The sequence below is a fragment of the Myripristis murdjan genome, chromosome 14 (assembly GCF_902150065.1).
Source record: "Myripristis murdjan chromosome 14, fMyrMur1.1, whole genome shotgun sequence".
Taxonomy (NCBI): Eukaryota; Metazoa; Chordata; class Actinopteri; order Holocentriformes; family Holocentridae; genus Myripristis; species Myripristis murdjan.
Window position 1 is genome coordinate 22,635,020 of NC_043993.1, and position 20,103 is coordinate 22,655,122.

General features: G+C 40.6%; 1 protein-coding gene across 2 annotated transcripts; it reads left to right on the top strand.

The window, feature by feature from the left end:
• The first annotated feature begins 5,228 nt into the window (after window positions 1–5,228).
• LOC115371202 (ras-related protein Rab-6A) lies at window positions 5,229–19,468 on the top strand. Of its 2 annotated transcripts, none has more exons than XM_030068394.1 (8): window positions 5,229–5,584; window positions 8,426–8,484; window positions 8,585–8,638; window positions 9,347–9,452; window positions 13,549–13,660; window positions 14,162–14,255; window positions 16,404–16,470; window positions 17,501–19,468. In XM_030068394.1, exons 1-8 carry the CDS (start codon window positions 5,515–5,517, stop codon window positions 17,563–17,565), a joined length of 627 nt encoding a protein of 208 aa, XP_029924254.1. In that variant the 5' UTR covers window positions 5,229–5,514; the 3' UTR covers window positions 17,566–19,468. The 2 variants fall into 2 exon arrangements, with proteins under 2 accessions (XP_029924254.1, XP_029924255.1); XM_030068395.1 differs by lacking the exon at window positions 14,162–14,255 and adding an exon at window positions 14,737–14,830.
• The last annotated feature ends 635 nt before the right edge of the window (window positions 19,469–20,103 follow it).

Here is a 20,103-nt window from a genome sequence, read left to right on the forward strand (position 1 = left end):
GAAGCGAGGCGGTGTGTGCTGCAGACCTGCTGTCCTGTATTGTCCCCCCGGCTAATTTCAGCACAGTCCAATGCCCGGAGTCATGTCTGCCTGCCGCAGAGAGCAGGGATGAGAAGCTGTCCTGTGAAGCCTATTTCTGGGCTCCATCATCTTGCATCTCTCTCTCTTTCTCCCTCTCTCTCTCCCCCTCTCTCTCCCTCAGCTCTTCTTCCTCCTACCCCCTTTTTCCTCCTTGCAGAGCTCAGTCTTACCAACTACCTATAGGTCTCCTCTCCTCTCGCTGCTTTGTGCTCTCCCTCTCTCGCTCATACAATCGCTCTATCTCTGTCACACTCCGTAAGCATACAACACACCCCCTCCCATCCCCTCTCTCTCTCTCTCTCTCTCTCTCTCTCTCTCTCTCTCTCTGTCCCCCCCTCTCTCTCCCTTCCTGCTTTCCTCTCTGGTTAAATGTGCTTGGATTGCTACCCCCCTGATTGCTGCTTCACTGACGCTTACAAGAAATGCCTCTGTGGTGCTGTGTGTGTCTGCTCCTGCCTGATGTTACACACAGAAAAGGAGGGATGAGGGATTCAAGATCTGAGCGTGCCTTCTGCCCTCCTCCTCCTCCTCTTTCTATCTCTGCAATCCTTTGTTTCAGTCTGGAAGCTCGGCGGTGTTTTCCTATACTCTCACCGTGGCTCCCGTTCATTCAAATGCTCCCTCTCCCCATCTCTCTCTCTTTTCTCACATCATCCAAGACCATGCTTCACGAGAGAGGATTACCAGGGAATTGTGGCTCCGCTCTACCCCACCCCCCCATCTATCTCCTCCCTTTCTCCATCTTACAGTATTCAGCATGACAACACACACCTATCTCTCTCTGACCCAACCCTCATGCCCTTACTGTATCCCCCCCCTCCCTCTCTCCCTCATTCTCTCTCATTTTCCCCCTCCTCCATTATACACTCCCCTCTATGGTCCCTCTATCTCCCTCTCAGGAGAGATGAGCTCTGTATTGTACTTTGCAGTGACATTGAAAGCTGCATTCATTAGATTAATATTAAGGTGGTGTGCAAATGGGATAGATATAGTCTCCCTCCAACACACACACGCACACACACACACACACACACACACACACACACACACACACACACACACACAAACACAGAGATCCAGACATATGCAAAATGCATCATTAAGTCCATGCTCTCGCACACCCACACATCTGCACAGGCGACAAATATAGGCAACCCAAAACAGATTGTGTTTTTATTTATCTGTGAGAAGAGAGGAGTGCTGAACACAAGTTTTTCAAGAGGTGAGTCACGCTGAGGTTTTCCCATCGAGATGACTGAGTCAAGTTTCGCAGAAGTAAATGATGTAACAGCATGAGATGGGAGCAGCATACCAGAATACAGCGAACGAAGTGAGAAGTTAAATTAATCTCCGCCACGTTTTCTTCCTTTCCATGTCTGTGTGATTTTTTTTGATGGCATTGGATGTTGTGTGTATGTTATGGTTGTTGTGGATTTGTTCTAGCCTGTGGTTGGTTGACTGTAGGTAGAATGAGGGATGGATGCTGTGGTACCAGTTAATATCCTCACACCCATTTCTCTTGTATTTCTTTAGAATTCAGCCAAAGCACTCCACTCTGGCTGGTAGTAGAGGGGAGATTAATTTCACAATCACAGCCCTTACGCAGCAATCTCCACGGTGAATTAGTGATTGATTTATCTCATTGTATGTGTGCATGAACACGTGTGAGCACCTTCTATATTTGTGTGTGAGAGAGAAAGGGGGGGAGAGAATTGTGTTAGTTCAGCATCTTCAGTGGGAGGACTTGGGGTCTCTCCCTTACCAAGGACATATGGTGTAGGAGTGCTGTTGAGAGAGGGGAGGGGGAGGGAGGCGGGCGCTGGAGTGTGGTCGATTTGGCCAGGCTCGGGTTATAAACAGAGGCTCTGAAGCACTGGCATCAGCCGGCTGGGGCTCAGAGGAAAGGTTTCAGAGCTGGATGGCACATGAGAAAAAGAGAGAGGACGCAGGTGTGTCATCAGTGACCTAGAACAGCCAGCCCAAGCGTGCATAAACACACGTACTGTACTTTCACAGTCATACGAAATCACCTCAGATTCATGAATGATAACACAAATGTCACCGTGTATATTACAGTAACCGTGTTGCAGTTGTTATGGCCCAAAAGTAGGGAAATGCCAAATGTGCATATTGAAAAGCACATAATTTTGCATATGAATTAGTATATGGTTTGCAGTGCTGCAAAATCTAACCTGCTTATTGCTTAATATCCTGTAAAGCCAAATTTTAAAATACAAAATCAAGTAGACATGCATTCAGTATGTGCCACTGTGCTGCTATGTGTATATCCTAAAATAAAGATACAACTGAGGGGTGAATGTTAATAAATAAGTATTTGAGTATATATTTGATGAATAGCCTGCAAAGAATTCAAATGAATGTGAGCCCCAGATGCAAGAGACATACAAAATATATAAAATATTAGGAACAACATCCTAATACTGAGCTGCTTTCTCACATGATCCATTTCCCACTTGCCTCAGGGCTTTAAAATGCTTTTTAATCTTTTTCCTTCCTTCATGAACAATCAAAGATCAAAGTGGATGGAGAGGGTGAAATCAATAAGGGATCTTAGCTTTCACTCAAATTTACTTGGGCCATCTATTTCATGGAAAAAGCAAGTGTTTCAAATGCACTCTTTGATGTTTCCTCTTGTTACTCTTTGGATGTGAAATGGCTCAATTACTGCAAATTTAAGGTTTTTGTCTGCTGTAATGATTGATTATTGTCTGCTGCAGGATGTGATGCACATCAGGATAGAGCAAAAATAATTTTCACACTGATCACAACATGTTACTGCCTCTGTCACTATTTTGTTAATAACTCTGCCATACCTTGTTGAACAAAACATTTTAACATATAGGCAATAAAAAGCAAAAGTGAAAAACATTTTTTCTGAGCATGGTCACGTCATCTTTATTAAATACAGAATTTCTGAGCTGATCTGAGGCCATGTCCACAGCCTTGGCAATGAAATGTAAGGCAATTTAGAGCTGTTTGTCTGCCTTTGTAAGTAAGCAAGGTCAAGCCAGTGAGTTTAAATTAGGAAAGAGAAGAAGGGAACCTTAATTGTCAAAAGTAAAAAAAAAAAAATAACAAAAATAAAAAAAACATTACAGGCCACTCCAGTATCTTGCTGTAGGGCCCTCTGAATAGCAGCTGCCCATGAACTGGAGGTCTAATTAGATGAGACACAGAGTAGGTTCTGTATGTACCTCTGTTATACTACAACATGATGCTATGCAGATCACTTAATCAGAGTCTGGCATACATATAAGCAGCAGAGCCATGTCTTTACGACAAGTCAGACTTTTACCGCGGCGCCGAGCAACCCACTTCTGCTCTAATCTGCTTTGTCAGTTTGTTAGCAAAGACAACCAGTGACAGCTGGCTAGAACTTTAAAGGTTGCCAGCAAAAACTGGCCTTTTAACGGAGCATGTTTGATGTAAATATATGTGCAGATTGCAGTGCTGTCTCAAATGCCTGTGCAGACATAGACTGCAGTTCCTCCCACACTAGACAATCTAACAAAAAACAAATTTCTGTGTACACTCTACTGGTATGGTGTTGTGGAAAGAGGTTATGCAGCAACCTGGGAGATCATCAGGTAAAGTAAGCTAAGGTTTATTGTCTTTTAATCATTTATGAGAAGGTTTTCCATTGTCAGACACCTTGATGGCCAGCTAGTCTTCCTGCAGTCCTGAAAAATAAGACAAAATAAGATAAGATTTAAGGGTAAATCATTGCAGCAGCAAACACAGGAAAGAGCAAGATACAAAAAAGAAAAATATATAAAAAAGAATATAGCAAATATCCAGCTGAAATCAAGCTGAAATTTTTAACACTATAACATGTCCGTGAGGCTTTATGATTGAAAAGTATGGGGGAAACTATAGATTAGAGCATTGTTGGGGGGACAAAATAACAGAACTAGGAGACTACACATGTAACAGGAGAATCATGGTAATAAAATAGGTGTGAACTTTCAGCAAATCTGCAAGACCTGCAAGATGAGAGGCCATACAGAAAGTGCCAAAGTGTGTACACAGGCTGTATAAATGTTGTAAAAAACTTGCTTGCACCTTAACATAAAATTTCACAGAATATAATGGAGCAGATTTGTGCATTCTGACTGAAGGAATCAAAATGTGCATTAAAATGTCAATGTACAAAGCACAATAAATTACTGGCTGCCCTCAGTGTCATCAAGCAGTAAAGCAGGAGTAGTGGTTCAGTGTTTGGTGGGTGCTGATGGTTGTGGCATACTGTATGGTGAATGTGCGCAGTGAATGCAATAGACCAAATGAATGGGCTCAGGCCCAAGTGTTTATTTTTTCCATGAAAAGGTGATGTTTCTTTATGGAGTGTGTGCCTAACAGTTAAAAATATGAGTCTAATATAAGAATAATAATATAAGAAATGTACAGATATGCACAGGTACCAAGAAATAGTCAGAAATCCACTTTATGAAGAGTTCACTTTGACCATTACAAAGCATATGAGGAAGGATTTTTTTTTTTTTTTTTTTTTTTTTTGAAGTGATGAAATATAATTGCGGTCTAACAGTGTGGTGCTCGATCTAACTTCACTTCCTTCGATTGACGTGGCTTGTTTGAATTTGCCATCATGCTGAGCGTTACCTAGGAAAGAGAAATGTCAATCAAAATAACCCGCCTGCAGCTGTAAACTGTCCTTCACTGAGCACGTACAGGAAAATGCAACACTTGTTAGCAGACATTTGATGTGTATTAAATTTAAAATAAAATTTTATGGTCAATATCATCTTGAAGATTAACCTCATGATTGGGAATATCACACATTTTTTCGAGTTATGCTGTTTTACAGTAATAATCATGGGACGTGTGATGGCCTTGGTAATGGAGTGAGAACGCCCTCTTGCGGGGACACACAACCTTACGAGGAGCGCCTGGCGTGCTGTAATGTCAATATTGTTAATGCATACCACCAAACAGTAAAGGTGCTGTCTTCTTTTTCAACGCATGTTTTTTTCTATCCCATTTATCAGTGCGTCGTCATGTCATTAGGCTATCAAATTATGGCGTTAGCGCTGTGCATATTCTTCCTGAGCTGTAGGGGGCAGCAGCACGCCTGAAGTGCGCGTAGTGAGAGTCAAATTTCATGTGAAGAAGTGCGGTGGCCCAGGGCAGGCTGGCTAGGCGGTGGGCTAGACATGTCAGAGCACTGACAGTCATCCGCAGGAGTTACCGAGTTACCCAAAAGTGTGTGAAAGCCTAGAGCAGCGTCCGTGGAAAGCGATCCGACGCCAGGTTGCCCTTTAGAGACAGTTGGCAAACCAGCAAACGTTACGGATCCCAGTCTTTTTGATCTTTGCCAACAACTGGTTAGCTAGCGTTTAGCTGGCTAGCTGGTGAGCTCACGAAAAGTAACGTCAAAGCTTGTTTTATACAGTCATGTCTTCGGCCGGAGACTTCGGAAACCCCTTAAGGAAATTTAAATTAGTCTTTCTCGGGGAGCAGAGCGGTGAGTTTAACGCTGAACTAAGTGTTACCTGTCGGATGTCGAATTTGAATTGTGCTGTATGGGATGTGTACCACTCGTTTTGTTAGGGTGATTAACGTTAACCAGGTTAGCTAGCTAGACTCCAACTTGGTGCTGTGATAGCACTGCGACAACGTCAGCAACTGCAAGCTAACTTGCTAATAACTGCTTAGCCACACTGGTTTCATGGGAGCTTCGTCTGTTTTATCTGAGTGAAACGACGGCTGTGGATGTCTACTCGACTTGTTTGATATGTTAACTAACTTACAAGTTACGATGTAATGGAAACAAAATTAATGATACAAAAACTACGAAAAGTTACTAAAGTGCCAGTTACGTGCTGAACCGTACTAGCTTGTAAGCAGTATTAAACATCAACTCTGAATAGACAAAACAAGTGTATTTTCATTAGATTCAGTAATGTTATAGCAACACTAGCGTGGTGGTTAATTGGGCTACAGGTGACAGCTGTTTGTTTAGTTCCGCTGCTTTCACAGTCAGATAGTATATCGTCAATCTCGGTTAAAGTCCACAAAATCATTGCATTGCTTACTCTTTCTCTCCCCTAAGGAAGGCAGGTCATCTGTGGAAAAGGGATGTATCTCCTGTAACAAACCTGCTTGGTGGCATTCCTACACTCTCCTTAGGAATTTTCCCTTTTCCAGCTAGAATCAACGATGGGGATGTTGAGGAAGAGGAGGGGTGGGCTTGGAGGCTGCTGGTGCTTAGCTGTACAAGGCGAATATGTAGTGTATGTGGATCCATACATTAACATTTTATCACCTATGGGTGTTGACCAAAGGATTGGGATGTCGTTAAACCCGTATGGGTCGATGAATAGTCCACCCAAAAATGGTATCCACTCACCTTTGAGACGGTTGAAGCACTGACTTTTTCTAAGACACACCAGGTTTACTGATGTGATGTCAGAAAATAATCACTAAGCTGTCACATACCTGTATATCATTCAAATGCAGTTAATGTGTCAATATAAGACACAGCAAGTTGGTGGGCACAGCTTAATTTCAGCCTTGTCAGAACAACTGGCGTTAATGGAGATCAGTTCTTAAAAGCTCTGTGTCATCATGTGTCATTACAGTAGCAAGTGGATATTGCCTAAAAACGCTGTTGAGGATGTTGCAACTACTGGAAAAGAGTGCTTGCACTTAAAGCAGCATCTGCCTGCTACTGTAGTGTGGTTGGCACTGAAGTACAAAAAAAAAAACAAAAAAACTTGGAGATAATGAGGTAAATATTGGACTTTTGAACCCACAGTGCTATCTAGCTTCTGAATATGTGGATTGGAGAAATTTTGTGGATTTTTTTTTTTTTTTTTTTTTTTTTACTTTTTACAGTTACATTTTAAGTAAATATGTTATAGTTTTGGTGGCTTTCCTTGTCTCTTTCAGCACTACTTTTCTCTACAAACTACATCTAGTAATGTTTCAGTCCTGCCTCATGAAGCTGAGTCTGACATGGTTTGGTAGCTGCGGTTGGCTGTGGTTCCATTTAGTTTTGTAAACAGATCAGTACAGTTTGGCCATGTCATGATCACTTGCTGCACAATGTAACTGATAATGTAACCCAAGCCCAGCAAAACAGTCCCAGGCTGGAGAGTACCACCAGGCTGCTCAAAGAGGCTGTATGATGAGCGCTTTTGAACTGTGGTCTTAATCGATGAGCAGAAAGTCAGGTTTTGAAAATCAATACCAAGGTTCAAAAGGGCTTTTGAACTTTTCCTCAGCTGTCCACGGTTCATACACAGGTCTGGGAGGCCTGAGTGTCAAGAATTAAGTCTGGAAAATGACTCAGCTACTTGGTCTTGAGGAGTTTATATTTCCTGGGAAATAAGAGAAATTATATGACCATATTTATTATGTAGCAATATACTCTCAATCATTTCACATATTATGATGTTTATGGTAGATTGTTGATGATAAAAAAAAAATAAATAAATAACCATCTAATTGACAAATGTATTGCTCAGCCACTATCAGCTTTTATCATATGGAGCCCCGACCAAAATCCCTAGTCAGTCAAGAAATTCAGGGCTGTTGAATGATAGAAATTCTGAAAGGGCAATGTGAAGACAACCTGTTTGACAGCCCTACCTGTCACTCAAGATTCTTCCATCCCTTCAACTTCTCCTCCTGAAAACCTGACATTGTTTTTCTGCACCATGCCAGTGCAACATGAGTCTCTGATGCAGAAAATCTTTTGAGAGGTAGCTGCACGATCCACTGCTGTCAGCCATTAGGGTTCATCAGCTCTGGTTCTTGGTGCATACACAACCTTCCTATCAGCATTAAATGTTGCATATTGTGTGTAGCTTCATGAATCTTGCAGTACATTACACATTGTATGCCCTTTTATGTTGCCAGCAAGGTTATAAATGAGGCAAACACACATAAGAGAGGCTGTCTAAATGATGCTGTCACCATGGTTACTACAGTAGATCCAACTTAGGAGAGGTTACTATTTCCCAGAAACCCTCGTACCCATGTATCTTTGTCTAGACAGGAGGGGAGAGAGGGCCACATCGGCTATTTTGGATTCTGTTGAATAACTGTGTTGACAGTTCAGTTCAACACACTGAGGAGAATCACTTATATTTTACTGTCATTTATTGGGACTAATATTCAGGCTTTGATTGTGTTTGCTTCATGGTGAAGGTCTCTCCTAGTAAAATATGTCAGATATTGTCAGATCTGCCCATGATAGCCAATATTAGCCACACATCAGTAGACGATGGGTATTTTGTAAAGCATGAATGTGTGACCACTGCATTTGCTAATGGTTCTCTTTACGTCTTCTTTTTTTAAGTGGGAAAGACTTCACTGATTACCAGGTTCATGTATGACAGCTTTGACAACACCTATCAGGTGAGACTAGCATTGCTCCATGTTTTAACCATCATGTAGATGAGTAATATTCACTTTAAAATCAAATGGTAACTGACATATTTTGTTTGATCATTCTCAGGCTACGATAGGAATCGATTTCTTGTCGAAAACCATGTACCTTGAAGACAGAACAGTAAGTATTATTTGTACTAGTACTGTTAAATCTTGTGATCAGTGCTCGTCCTTTTCCTGATTGGTAGAGCTCACTTAATGACTGTAGTGCACTTTGACCTGTGTGTTGGCACTGTGCAATGCATAGGAACAACAATTCAGTTGTTGATTGCTTTTTTAGTATTTTTAATTGATTTTTTTTTTTTTTTTTTTAAAGACATATGCTTAGCACAGACATACACACAGACACACACACACACACACCTTGTGCACTGCTTTCAATCTATGGGCTGGATGCCATAGCACCTGGACCATCCTCCTCCTGCTTGTTTCTTCCCTCAATACAAGTTTTCTTCCCTCCCTTCCTTCTCATCCATCTGATTCTCTCCATCCCTATGTTAAAATTAAACACCTTACTTGATCAAGAGAGGTTGATGACAAGTGAAGGGTGATTATTTTCTTTTTTCCCCCAGGCCCAGACAGCACACTCTCTCTGGTGGTCATTCACTACCCGCATGCACCTCGCTGTCTCTGCTCCCTCCCTGTCTCTCTTGCTCTCTGTTTTCCTTTTTTCTTTCCCCATTCATGTGGCTTCATTCAGTTTTATTTAAGTTTTGTTTTTCTCACCATAGTTTTCTTAATTTCTGACATTGGTTCCTCTCATTTTCTGTTCATCCGTCTTGTTTTTTCTTTTTCCTCTTCTTTTATTTCTCCTCCCATCCCCCCACAGATCAGGTTGCAGCTGTGGGACACGGCGGGACAGGAGCGTTTCCGTAGCCTCATCCCAAGTTACATCCGAGACTCTGCTGCTGCCGTTGTAGTGTACGACATCACAAGTAGGTAGACTGACTTGCGCACTCACACCTCTGGCCTTTTCTGCTGACAGCAGATGCCATCTTTGTCTCATCTCTCATCTTTGAGAAACAAACAGATGACTAGTAAAATTCACTTGTCAAATTATTTAAATGCTACCCCCAGCTAACAAAATTCAGTTGCATGAAATGAGCACATTTTCCCATGCTGTTGTGGAGAATTTGTCTAAGTTTTATTTTCCTCACCATAGTTTTCAGAATTTCTGGAGAATTTGTTGTGCAGACAGGAGCACAGCAACTCTTTGACTTTTTCACTGGATGTTACCATGATCATTAGCTAGCATTTTGTGTTTTTGACATCTCAACAATGGGACATAACTGCAGTTGTCAGCAGCAGACACAAAAAAGATATGTCGATGACAACCCCTGTATTATTTCATAATTTTTTTTTGACACTCAATAAGTGAGTGGAAATTTTAATCACAGGCAGGGCTTCTATTAGCTGCCACAAACCAGCATATATGCTGGTTTGTGGCAGATGAAACAGGCAGTTTTCTGACGAATAAAAAAAGCAAATAGTCAATAAAAATGTCCAGGAAAAAATATGACAAATAAATAAATCAATCATAAATTGACCAGACAATTACTCTGAACCCCTTGTGTCAGTAAACAGTTGCACTGTGCGTCCTAAAGTCCAATATTTATGTCATTTCCTGTAGGGTTTTTACTGCCATACTGTCACAACAGGAGCAAGCTGATGCTGATGCTCAAATGATGTTGTATATAGTGTAGTTAGGGATAGAGTGTGTTTGAACCATTTAATAGTACGGTAAAAACAAATGGTAAAGTCAAATTTTAAACGATACCCAGTAGAGCTGGGAATCTTTGGCCACTTAATGTTTCAATTTGATTCTGATTATGAGGGCAATGATGCGATTATAAAGCGATTATCGATGCATCTTGATGCAGATCGATGCATATTTTTGTGATTGTCATTGAATCATTTTTTGCACCATTTTTCAGACAATTTTTTTTTTTTTTCTGTGCGACAACTAAAACAAGGTGTGTTTGCAGTGTTTCCCACAGACCAGGTAGCAATTTGTGGTGCCCCCCTCGCGCCAGTGGGGGAATGTTAAATGTTGAATGTTAAGCCATTATCATTATTATTATTATTATTATTACATTATTGTTAACTTTTGCATGAATGGTGAAGCAGGATAAAATAGGCTAATGCAATAATGCAGGTTCCTCACGTTAAACTGCTATGCATCAAAATTGTAATACTTTGTTTTAAATGCATATGACTCAAGGATGTCAGTTTCACGTAAGCCAATAAGGCCTTGATTAAGCTAATCAAGAGCATGGCCTATACCTTTTAAAATTAGTGGGTCGGGAAGCGGGTCAGGTACATTATTTTAATGTATTATTATCAGTGCCGGCTCTGACTGTGTTGGTTGTAGTGAACTATGATTAAAATTAACGCTAAATAATTAATTTACTGTTATTTACTGTGATTTCATGTTGCCAAAATATTTCAGTGTTGTGAGACATAACTTACGCACTGTTTGGCTCTTATCCAGGTCTTTTGTCCGTTCCTCTTCATAAAATCCGAAATGTTTCCAAACACTCGCTTTTAATGCAGAGGCTGCCGGTTTGATGTTTCTTTCAGCTTGTTCAGCTATCTGCACGTGATTGTAATCTGTTGTGTGCGTCCTGTTATTGCCCGGATGGACGCTGCTCTCTCACACTTAGGTTCCGTTATTTTTTTCCGCGATGTAACTGCCCGGCTAGACGCTGCTCATATACTTCAGTTCTGCGTTTTTTAATCATTTTATAAGCATCGATTAGTGACATTAATGCATCGATGCCGGCTCGCCCCACTTCCACATTGTGATGCATCTAAAAATCGATTTTTTTCTCCCACCACTAATACCTAGGATGTGACATTCTCACTCTGTTTAACTTTTAGATAACACATGAGTTATGCCCAATAAATGTATCGGCTATATAATTTAGAAAACTGATGTGGCTATTCTCTTCATTCTGCCATTGCTGCTCTAAATAGCTATGTAGTCCTGATCGCTGTACTGTGTTTTTAAAGTTGTCACCACAGGCTATTTTTGTTTCAGAGTCTGTTTTTAAAAAGTACTTGTATTTACGACTGTCAGTTTGGGAAATACAAGCTTCAACATACGAGGAGCAGCTGAAGAATGCTGAGCGCCAAAAGGCCCACAAGACATGCACTTTCCTCTCTGTTGACTGGACTGTTAAAAAATGGATTGTTTGTTACTATTTATACCACTCATTTCTGATTGGATGGAGGGTATGCTTTAAAACCATGTATTACACACATAGTCAGGCCTGCTTTTATAGATTCATAAACTGGCCATTAAGCTCCAAACCAACCTAAGTAACCATTGCTACAAACAGAAACAGTAGCAAGCTCATACAGCAAAAGTAAGTGAATTATGTTACTCTAAATTTTTGGTAGTGACCATGGTATAAGTAGACATTAAGTAGTTGCCTTTTGCCTTGAAGTTTTGCATTAAAACCCTTTAACACAAACCTCATCGTAAAATGAGCCTGGTAAATATTATGGGTCCAGAATCTTAAATACCTTTTAAAATTTTACTTTTCCATTTGTTTTAATCACATTATTGGGCTGTTGAAGTGTGCTCTGCCCCTGTTTGGGATATTTTCAACAACATGTTCTGAAGGCAGTGTGAGATTTTTTTTTTGTTTTTGAATACTTGGCAGGCAAAAAATGTTTAAGAGAAGCAAAGAAACATGGACATCTTAACATTTGCTGGCAATAGTGAGAACACTTGCCGTTACTTCTGGCTTGGAGTTTCACTTGTTTGTATCTGTTACAACTGTCTTCTTGCCTTGTCTACTTTGAGACTAGAGCTTTGGCCAGGGGCTTTTTACAGAGTCTGATCCCTCGCTGTGAATGAGACATGACGTCACACATGAATACAGTCCCTGGCTTGTTTCCGTCTTTCACCCTCTTTGTATTATCATAGTTTCTGAGGAATTTCAGTTCAATTTCATCTCATAATCTCATTGACGATGATGCATAACTCCCACTCTTGTTTTTTTCCCTGCTATTTTTACACCTGTATGCAAGACAGTGGAGTGTCTGTGTTTGAATTTATAGAAAGAAAGTTTATTTTGTTACTGTAGGAGCATTGACATTTATCTAGCCTCCTGAACAGTGCTCTCAAAATATGAACTTTTGTGTATCACATGTGAAGATGAAAAAGTCTTTACACAGGTACACATTTTTTTTTTTTTTTTAATGATTCAGTCAAACTTTTTTCAATTTTATACAAAACTTTGAGGGTTTGAACTTTCAGAGAGAGTTGTAGTTCCACCAAACAAAAGGTGGTCAGTGTTGGCCCAAACCAAACTCAAGACCTGACATTATAACAGAGGCTGGTCAAATTAATCCTCTGTGGCTGTGAGATCATGACAATATACAATCATTCAAATGTGCCAGATGGACACTCTCTTAAACAATACTGAGCTCCGGTGTTTTAAGACCTGCAATGCAGCAATATTGTTGCTCTTACAGTATGATTAGCCAACTGTATATGGTAATTTAAGGCTCTGTTCAGCCCTACTGTTATTTTCCCCGGTGATGTTATGCAGTGCAAACAGTGTGAGACTGTACCCTGCTTCTAATGAAATGATCATTTAGGAAATCAGGTTCCTTCTAGAGGGGCTTTGTAGTTTTGTATTTTGTGGAATACCTCCGTGGTTGACCAAGTGTAACACCCTCACACTGCATAGAAATCGAACACTTTTTTTTTTTTTTCTAAAGAGAGGAAGAGGCAACAATGGTCTATACAGAGAACCTTAAGGAGCACAGACCTTTGTTGTATGTTTAAGTTGGTTTTCCAATTTAAAAAACAATCATGTTGTTATTATTATTAAATAAAATATTATCAGTACATGACAAGTACATAACTTTAGATATCAATCATGGTCCAGGTGCGTACTAGGTGCTGCTAGTTACATTTCCTGTCTCAGTCTCGTCTGTTTTCGTAGCTGAGGTGTATCCCCTCCTGAGTGCTGATCCTCCACCCTCGTGTCTCCCTCTCTCTCTGTCTCATTTCAGACGTCAACTCCTTCCAGCAAACCACAAAATGGATTGACGATGTTAGAACGGAGAGAGGAAGTGATGTCATCATCATGCTGGTGGGAAACAAGACAGACCTTGCAGACAAAAGGTAGTCTGTTCCTCCCTCTGCCTCTGTACAAGTCATGGCGAGCTCTCAGCGTGGGAGCATACTAATGAAGTCATTGATTGTTACTGCTGGCCGGTCAATACCGAGTTCCTCTGCCCTTCCTGAGGCAGCAGGAGCTCAGAACGAGAATCACCACCCTTTGTGGATGTCAGAGCTGTGATTTACGAAGCTTTCTTACATAATAAATACCCCCCCCCCCCCCCCCCCCCCCCCCCCACACACACACACACACACACACACACACACACACACACACACACACACACACACACACACACACACACACACACACACATTCTTCCTGCATTATTTGAAGCTATGTAGACTTAATGGGTCAGGCTGACAATTGAAGTGACTGGGTTCAGATATGATGTGTGACAATATTGCATCTAAAAGTGACTGATTCTGTCCAGCTTTGCACTGTAGTAATTTTATCACTTTCTTTTTGCTGTGCATCTCTTAACCCCCCCTTATCTGCCACAGGCAAGTATCTATTGAAGAGGGTGAGCGGAAAGCCAAAGAACTAAATGTAATGTTTATTGAGACTAGCGCTAAAGCGGGCTACAATGTGAAGCAGGTGAGTGTGTGTCTGAGTCGTGCTCTCTAGTCTTGTTGCAGATGCTGCTGCCTGGGCTCAGCGTCCAAAGGTCACCCATCACCAGTAGAGATCAGAGACTGAGGGTCAGACGCTGATGAAAGATCTTAAAGATTTATTCTAGCCAGTTCAGACCTGTAAAATGTCATTAGAGTGTTCACCTATTCACAACAGATACTGGGTACATTGATAATCTGTCCCAATAACATGACCTTGGAGTCAATGTTCATTTTAAGCACACAATTGGAGCTGACACCCTGTGTATCAGGCGGCAGTTGGACCAGAGCAAAGGTGGCAGCAGCAGCAGGAAGAGGCACGACTTGTCCCTCCACTTCAGCATATTCACACTCTGTTTTTTTGTTTGTTTGTTTGTTTTTTTTGTTGTCTTTTTGTTGGTATGTGTGCGTGCGTACCCGTGGGTGTCTGCGTGTTTGTGTGTGTCGTGACTGGTGGCCCATCACAGACAGATAACCACAGAGGAGGGAGAACAAAGAGCGAAAGAGATGAATGTTCTGTTTATTGAAACAAGTGCAAAGACAGGCTACAATGTCAAACAGGTAGAGCGTGTGCATGCTTGTGTGTGTGTGTATATGTGTGTTTGTCATGCTCATGCTCTCCTCTGATAGCTCCTGTCTTACACACACATACAATAGCAGTCAAAAGTTTGGACACACCTTCTCATTCAGTGTTTTTTCTTTATTTTTACTACTTTCTACATTGTAGGTACATACTGAAGACATCAAATATATGAAGCACGATATATGGAATTATGTAGCAAAGAAAAAAATGTTTGAATAACTCTAAGTATGTTTTATATTTTAGATTCCTCAAAGTAGCCACCCTTTGCTTTGTTGTCAGCGCTGCAAACCCTTGGCCTTCTCTCAATGAGCTTCATGATGTAGTCACCTGAAATGGTTTTCACTTCACAGGTGAGCCTTGTCAGGGCTCATTTGTGGAATTTCTTGCCTTCTTAATGGGGTTGGGACCATCAGTTGTGTTGTGCAGAAGTCAGGTTGGTACACATAACAGCCCTATTTGACAAGTGTTAGAATTCATATTATGGCAAGAACCAATCAGCTAAGTAAAGAGAAACGACAGTCCATCATTACTTTAAGAATTGAAGGTCAGTCAGTCCGGAAAATTGCAACAACTTTGAATGTGTCCCCAAGTGCAGTCGCAAAAACCATCAAGCGCTACGATGAAACTGGCTCACATGAGCCAGTTTCAATGAGCCATTTTTCAACAGTGTGTAAGGGCTATTTGACCAAGAAGGAGAGTGATGGAGTGCTGCACCAGATGAACAATCTAAAATATAAAACATGTTTTCAGTTATTTCACACTTTTTTTGTTTACTACATAATTCCATATGTGTTCATTCATAGTTTTGATGCCTTCAGTGAGAATCTACAATGTAAATAGTCATGAAAATAAAGAAAAAAAATTAAATGAGAAGGTGTGTCCAAACTTTTGACTGGTAGTGTACATAAAGGTGTGCTTTAAACATTGGCTTCCTCTGAACTAAGTGGGGTTTGTGGGTTTGTTTTCAAGCTCTTTCCCACCTGTCAGAAGTATTTATCTGTATTGGCCAACTTGTGATATTAAAGCTCTAATGGTGGGTCAGCGTTTGCTAACCTGTAAGCCTCACCCCAGTTTTCATATGCTGATTTTATTGATTGGCCCACTATCAGTAAATCTGTTGCTGTGAAATCTGCATGTGATCAAGTCTAGGTGTAGGTGATGCTGGGGATGGGCATGCAAAGCATCATCATACATCATCATAGTGTTTCTTTTAAATTCATATCAATTCATGAAGCATTTTTGATCAAGCAAGCTTTATCAATGGAAGGGTTTTGTGAGAAAGCATTTCATTTTCTTTTCAAGCTCCTTATAAAACATAGAAATATGGCCTTGGAGCCACCCATGAACATTATGCTAAACTCAAATCAGCGGCAGACAAACTCCATTAGGCCCCTTCCTCTGTGCAAGCCTCTGCACAAGTCAACATAACTCTGAATTATGTAATAAGAATACACACAGCTCATAAGCCTGATTTGAGCGAACGTCTCTGTGTGGCTGTGAGTGTATTTTTCGCTCTCTGACAAGTTAGATCTGACTCTCTTTTCCCTGCAGCTTTTCCGGCGTGTGGCAGCTGCCCTCCCTGGCATGGACACCACTCAGGACAAGAGCAGAGAAGACAGTATCCTTTCTGTGCAGAAAGTGACCTCATAGATTTAGACACAAGTTACCAGAAAGCCTGTTTACTGAGTTGCATGTATTTTGACAGCAGCTTCACTGGGTATAATCGTAATCTGCCCAAATTGTGCTGGCACTCTGATATGGGAGACCATGTACACAAAGGCTCGTAATTCTTCAGCTGTTAATGCTAGGTGGTTGAAATTTATGTTTAATTAACGTTAACAACCCACTCCATAAACTCAGCTCACACCCAAAGATCCAACAAACAGTTTAGATGTCAAAGCCCAAGTATTGGCTGTATATACCTACTATGCAACAAAAATCCATTTTTTCCCATGGTACACTGATAGTTCAGCCTGAACTCCAACCTAGAAATGTTTCAAACCAGTCAAAGTACGCAGCCTCAAGAATTCATGTTTATTTCCAATATTTGTTTTTTTTTTTTTTTTGTGACCAAATTTTTATTATTTTCCACAATTAATAACAGGTCAGTTCACATATCTAACATACATAAATCTTCAGTCTCCTATGTAGTACGTGACTGCCTGACATCCCCTTCCTTCCCATCTCCTTACCCCTAACATCCTTAGGTTCCTTACAGGCACCGTAGCATTGAGGAATGCATACATCATACATCAAAGAAATGGGGAAAAAAAAATAAATAAAAAAAAAAAATATATATATATATGTATATATATATATATATATATATATATATATATATATATATATAATAAAATAAAATTAAGAAACATCTAGGCTATATACATTTCAAATATACACACATATGTACATTCCATATACATACATATGCACGTACATACACATACACACACATACACATCTGCATATATATACATATACATATTTCCAGTATTTGTTAGGTTGTATGAATGAAAGCCACCATCAAAAAAAGCAAAAAACATTGTAGTGACAGGTGAGACTCTTGACTAAAGGAAACATTGCATGCTTATCTGAGACTTGCACTCCCTGACCCCTCAGGGTTTTTCCTTAACTTCTACCACCTTCAGTGATCGATATAAAACTGGAGAAGCCACCAGAACAGCCCGTCAGCGAAGGAGGCTGCTCCTGCTAATGCCAGTCTCTGTCACTCAATATTTCTCTCTTTGGCTTACTTCTCAAACCCGGTCTTTTTTCTGTACTGTACCCTTCAGTATGCCCAACTCTGCTCCCCCCAGCCTGAAAGAGAACACTACATCCGTTTTCCTGCTGTTGTGGAAACCTGCTCTCTCATTAGGATGCCCTGAAAGTCATAATTCACTTCAGGAGAGTATTTTCATTTTAGTGCACATACATCGATGTGACTCATGAATGACCACCCTCTGACATTTGGCTGCACTGGGAAACGGTATTCACAGCTTGATCTCGGCCGCCTTTTACTGAGTTCTTGTTATCAATATTTCAAAAAGGTGAAGATGATGATGGAGGCAGGAGAACAGAGGAAAATCTGAGTCACTGTGCTGCATATTGTGTCTGAATATGGTGTTTTGGGCCAAAATAACAGCAAGAGAGTGATATCACTGTGAATACCTGGGGCAGCAGAAGGTGTGGTTCATGAACTCAAATTGGTGTGTGCTGAGAAAAAAAAAGTGAAAATGCTCTTCAGAATAAGTTAAATATTGCTTCAAGCTTAATGAGCACACTGTGGATGTGATGTGCATTTGTTTTGCAGTCAGAGTGTAATTTGTGCTGTTGCAGTGAAATGGCAAGTATCCATTAATGAATGATGTTATTTTTCAGAAAATGCACCCCCCCCCCCCCCCCCCCCCCCCCTTTTTTTTTTTTTTTTTTTTTGGTTTGGAAATGTTTATAAAGTTGTGCCGAAGCAATTGAACATACGGAATTGAGTTCAATGTTGAGTCATTGGCTGTACGCCCACGATTCAAGTGAAGTTTGAGGTGGCAGCTGAGAGCCTATTTTAAACTGACTTCGAGCTGAGAGCTGCCTGTCTGCTAACAAGCTCCAGCAGCACAGCCATAGTTCTCCCACCACCTACCAGCATGATAACAATGAGTCAACATACAGAAACCGCACCACCACACACCACTGCACGGTAACAGTGCCAGCACAACAACATGACACCTACTACAAGGGCAACAATATCATCATACCATCCACATTGCCGTCCTTTCTTTTTTTTTCCTCTTCCCACACTTGTTCTGTTAAAGCCACCTTTACCTTGGCTGCCATTTTCTATTATCTTTTTTTAGATCCTTTTTTTTTTTTTTTTTTTTTCTAAAGACTATAACTATCATAGAGGAAAAGATATTGCTTTGATGATTAGTGTTTGAGAAAAATATTTTCATATAAGAGTCATAATCATTACAAAACCCACCCATAAACATTAGATGTGGAGACATGCCTTTTGACGTTTAATTATAGAGGGCTGCTTTGGCTTTGGGTTTATCTAGTTTTGTTATGTTTGGTGTGAAGTTTTATGAACACTTCACACATTTTGTTTTCTTTTGCTTTTGTCGTTTTTTGTTTTTGTTTGTTTTGGCTTTGATCTTTTGTTAGTGATTATTCTACATGTGTATTTAATCCACAATGACTTGTAATATTTATTTCTACTGGGTTCATGTTTCCTTTTTTTATGGCTGTTAATATTTTCACTTTGGGGGATGAGTCCTACATCGCTAATAAAATATGCATCCATCTGGAACACCTTCATATAATCAGACACCGAGGTGCTCGTCCTGTTTCCTCTCCCGCCTCTCAATGCCGGTTTGATTACACTGATGATACAGTGCAATTTTTGTGTGTACTTAACAGAGGAAAGTCCAACAATTTTTATTGCTTCTATGGTCCTTAATGTTGTCTGGAATGGTTTTAAATGGAAGAATAAAAGTACACTTGTCACTGCTGCTGGAATTCATCAGTGTCTTATTGATAGCTGTAAGATAGCTCTGCATTCACTGACTCAAATGTCTTTTTTGATGTCTGGATTATCAATAAATGATAGACAATGAAAGCTGCAATGATTTATCCCTCTTTATTTGCCACAACAGGTGAACCTGTTATCCGTGTTTATGTTTCACTCATTGTCATTTGTCTGGCTCTCACTACTGAAACACAACTGCACTTCAGTAGCCTATCTACCTGAGTGAGAGAGCCATTCAGAGCAGCATCTTTAGTTAATAGGCCACTGTAGGACAAACATATGTGTCACCTGGACTGTCTCAATGCCAGTGATCACCTTGCCAAGCTGTCCTATATGTGCAATCTGGTGAATATTTAATGCCAACTATGGTGCTGCTGGGCTATTTCCACTTTTATTTATTCATTCATTTTTTTTACTTTGCATGACTGGGAATCTATATCCAGGAACATTTAAGGGTTAGGGTGCTCTGCAGTTTCAATACAAAGTCACAAAAAGTCTCACCAAAAGCGTCAGGATGAATAGGGCTGTTGTCAGGAATGAACTCAGAGCAGCAGGGGGTGGATGTCACTGTTCCCTCCCTGCCCCCTTTATGAATATTCATGTGTGCAGTCAGCCGTCACGCCACAAATAGACATGAAAACCCAACATAGATTGATGCAGCAAAAGGACGGGAACACAATAAATATTTGAGACTGGTTTAGACGACCAGAGCGAAGTAGCACTTGTGCAACT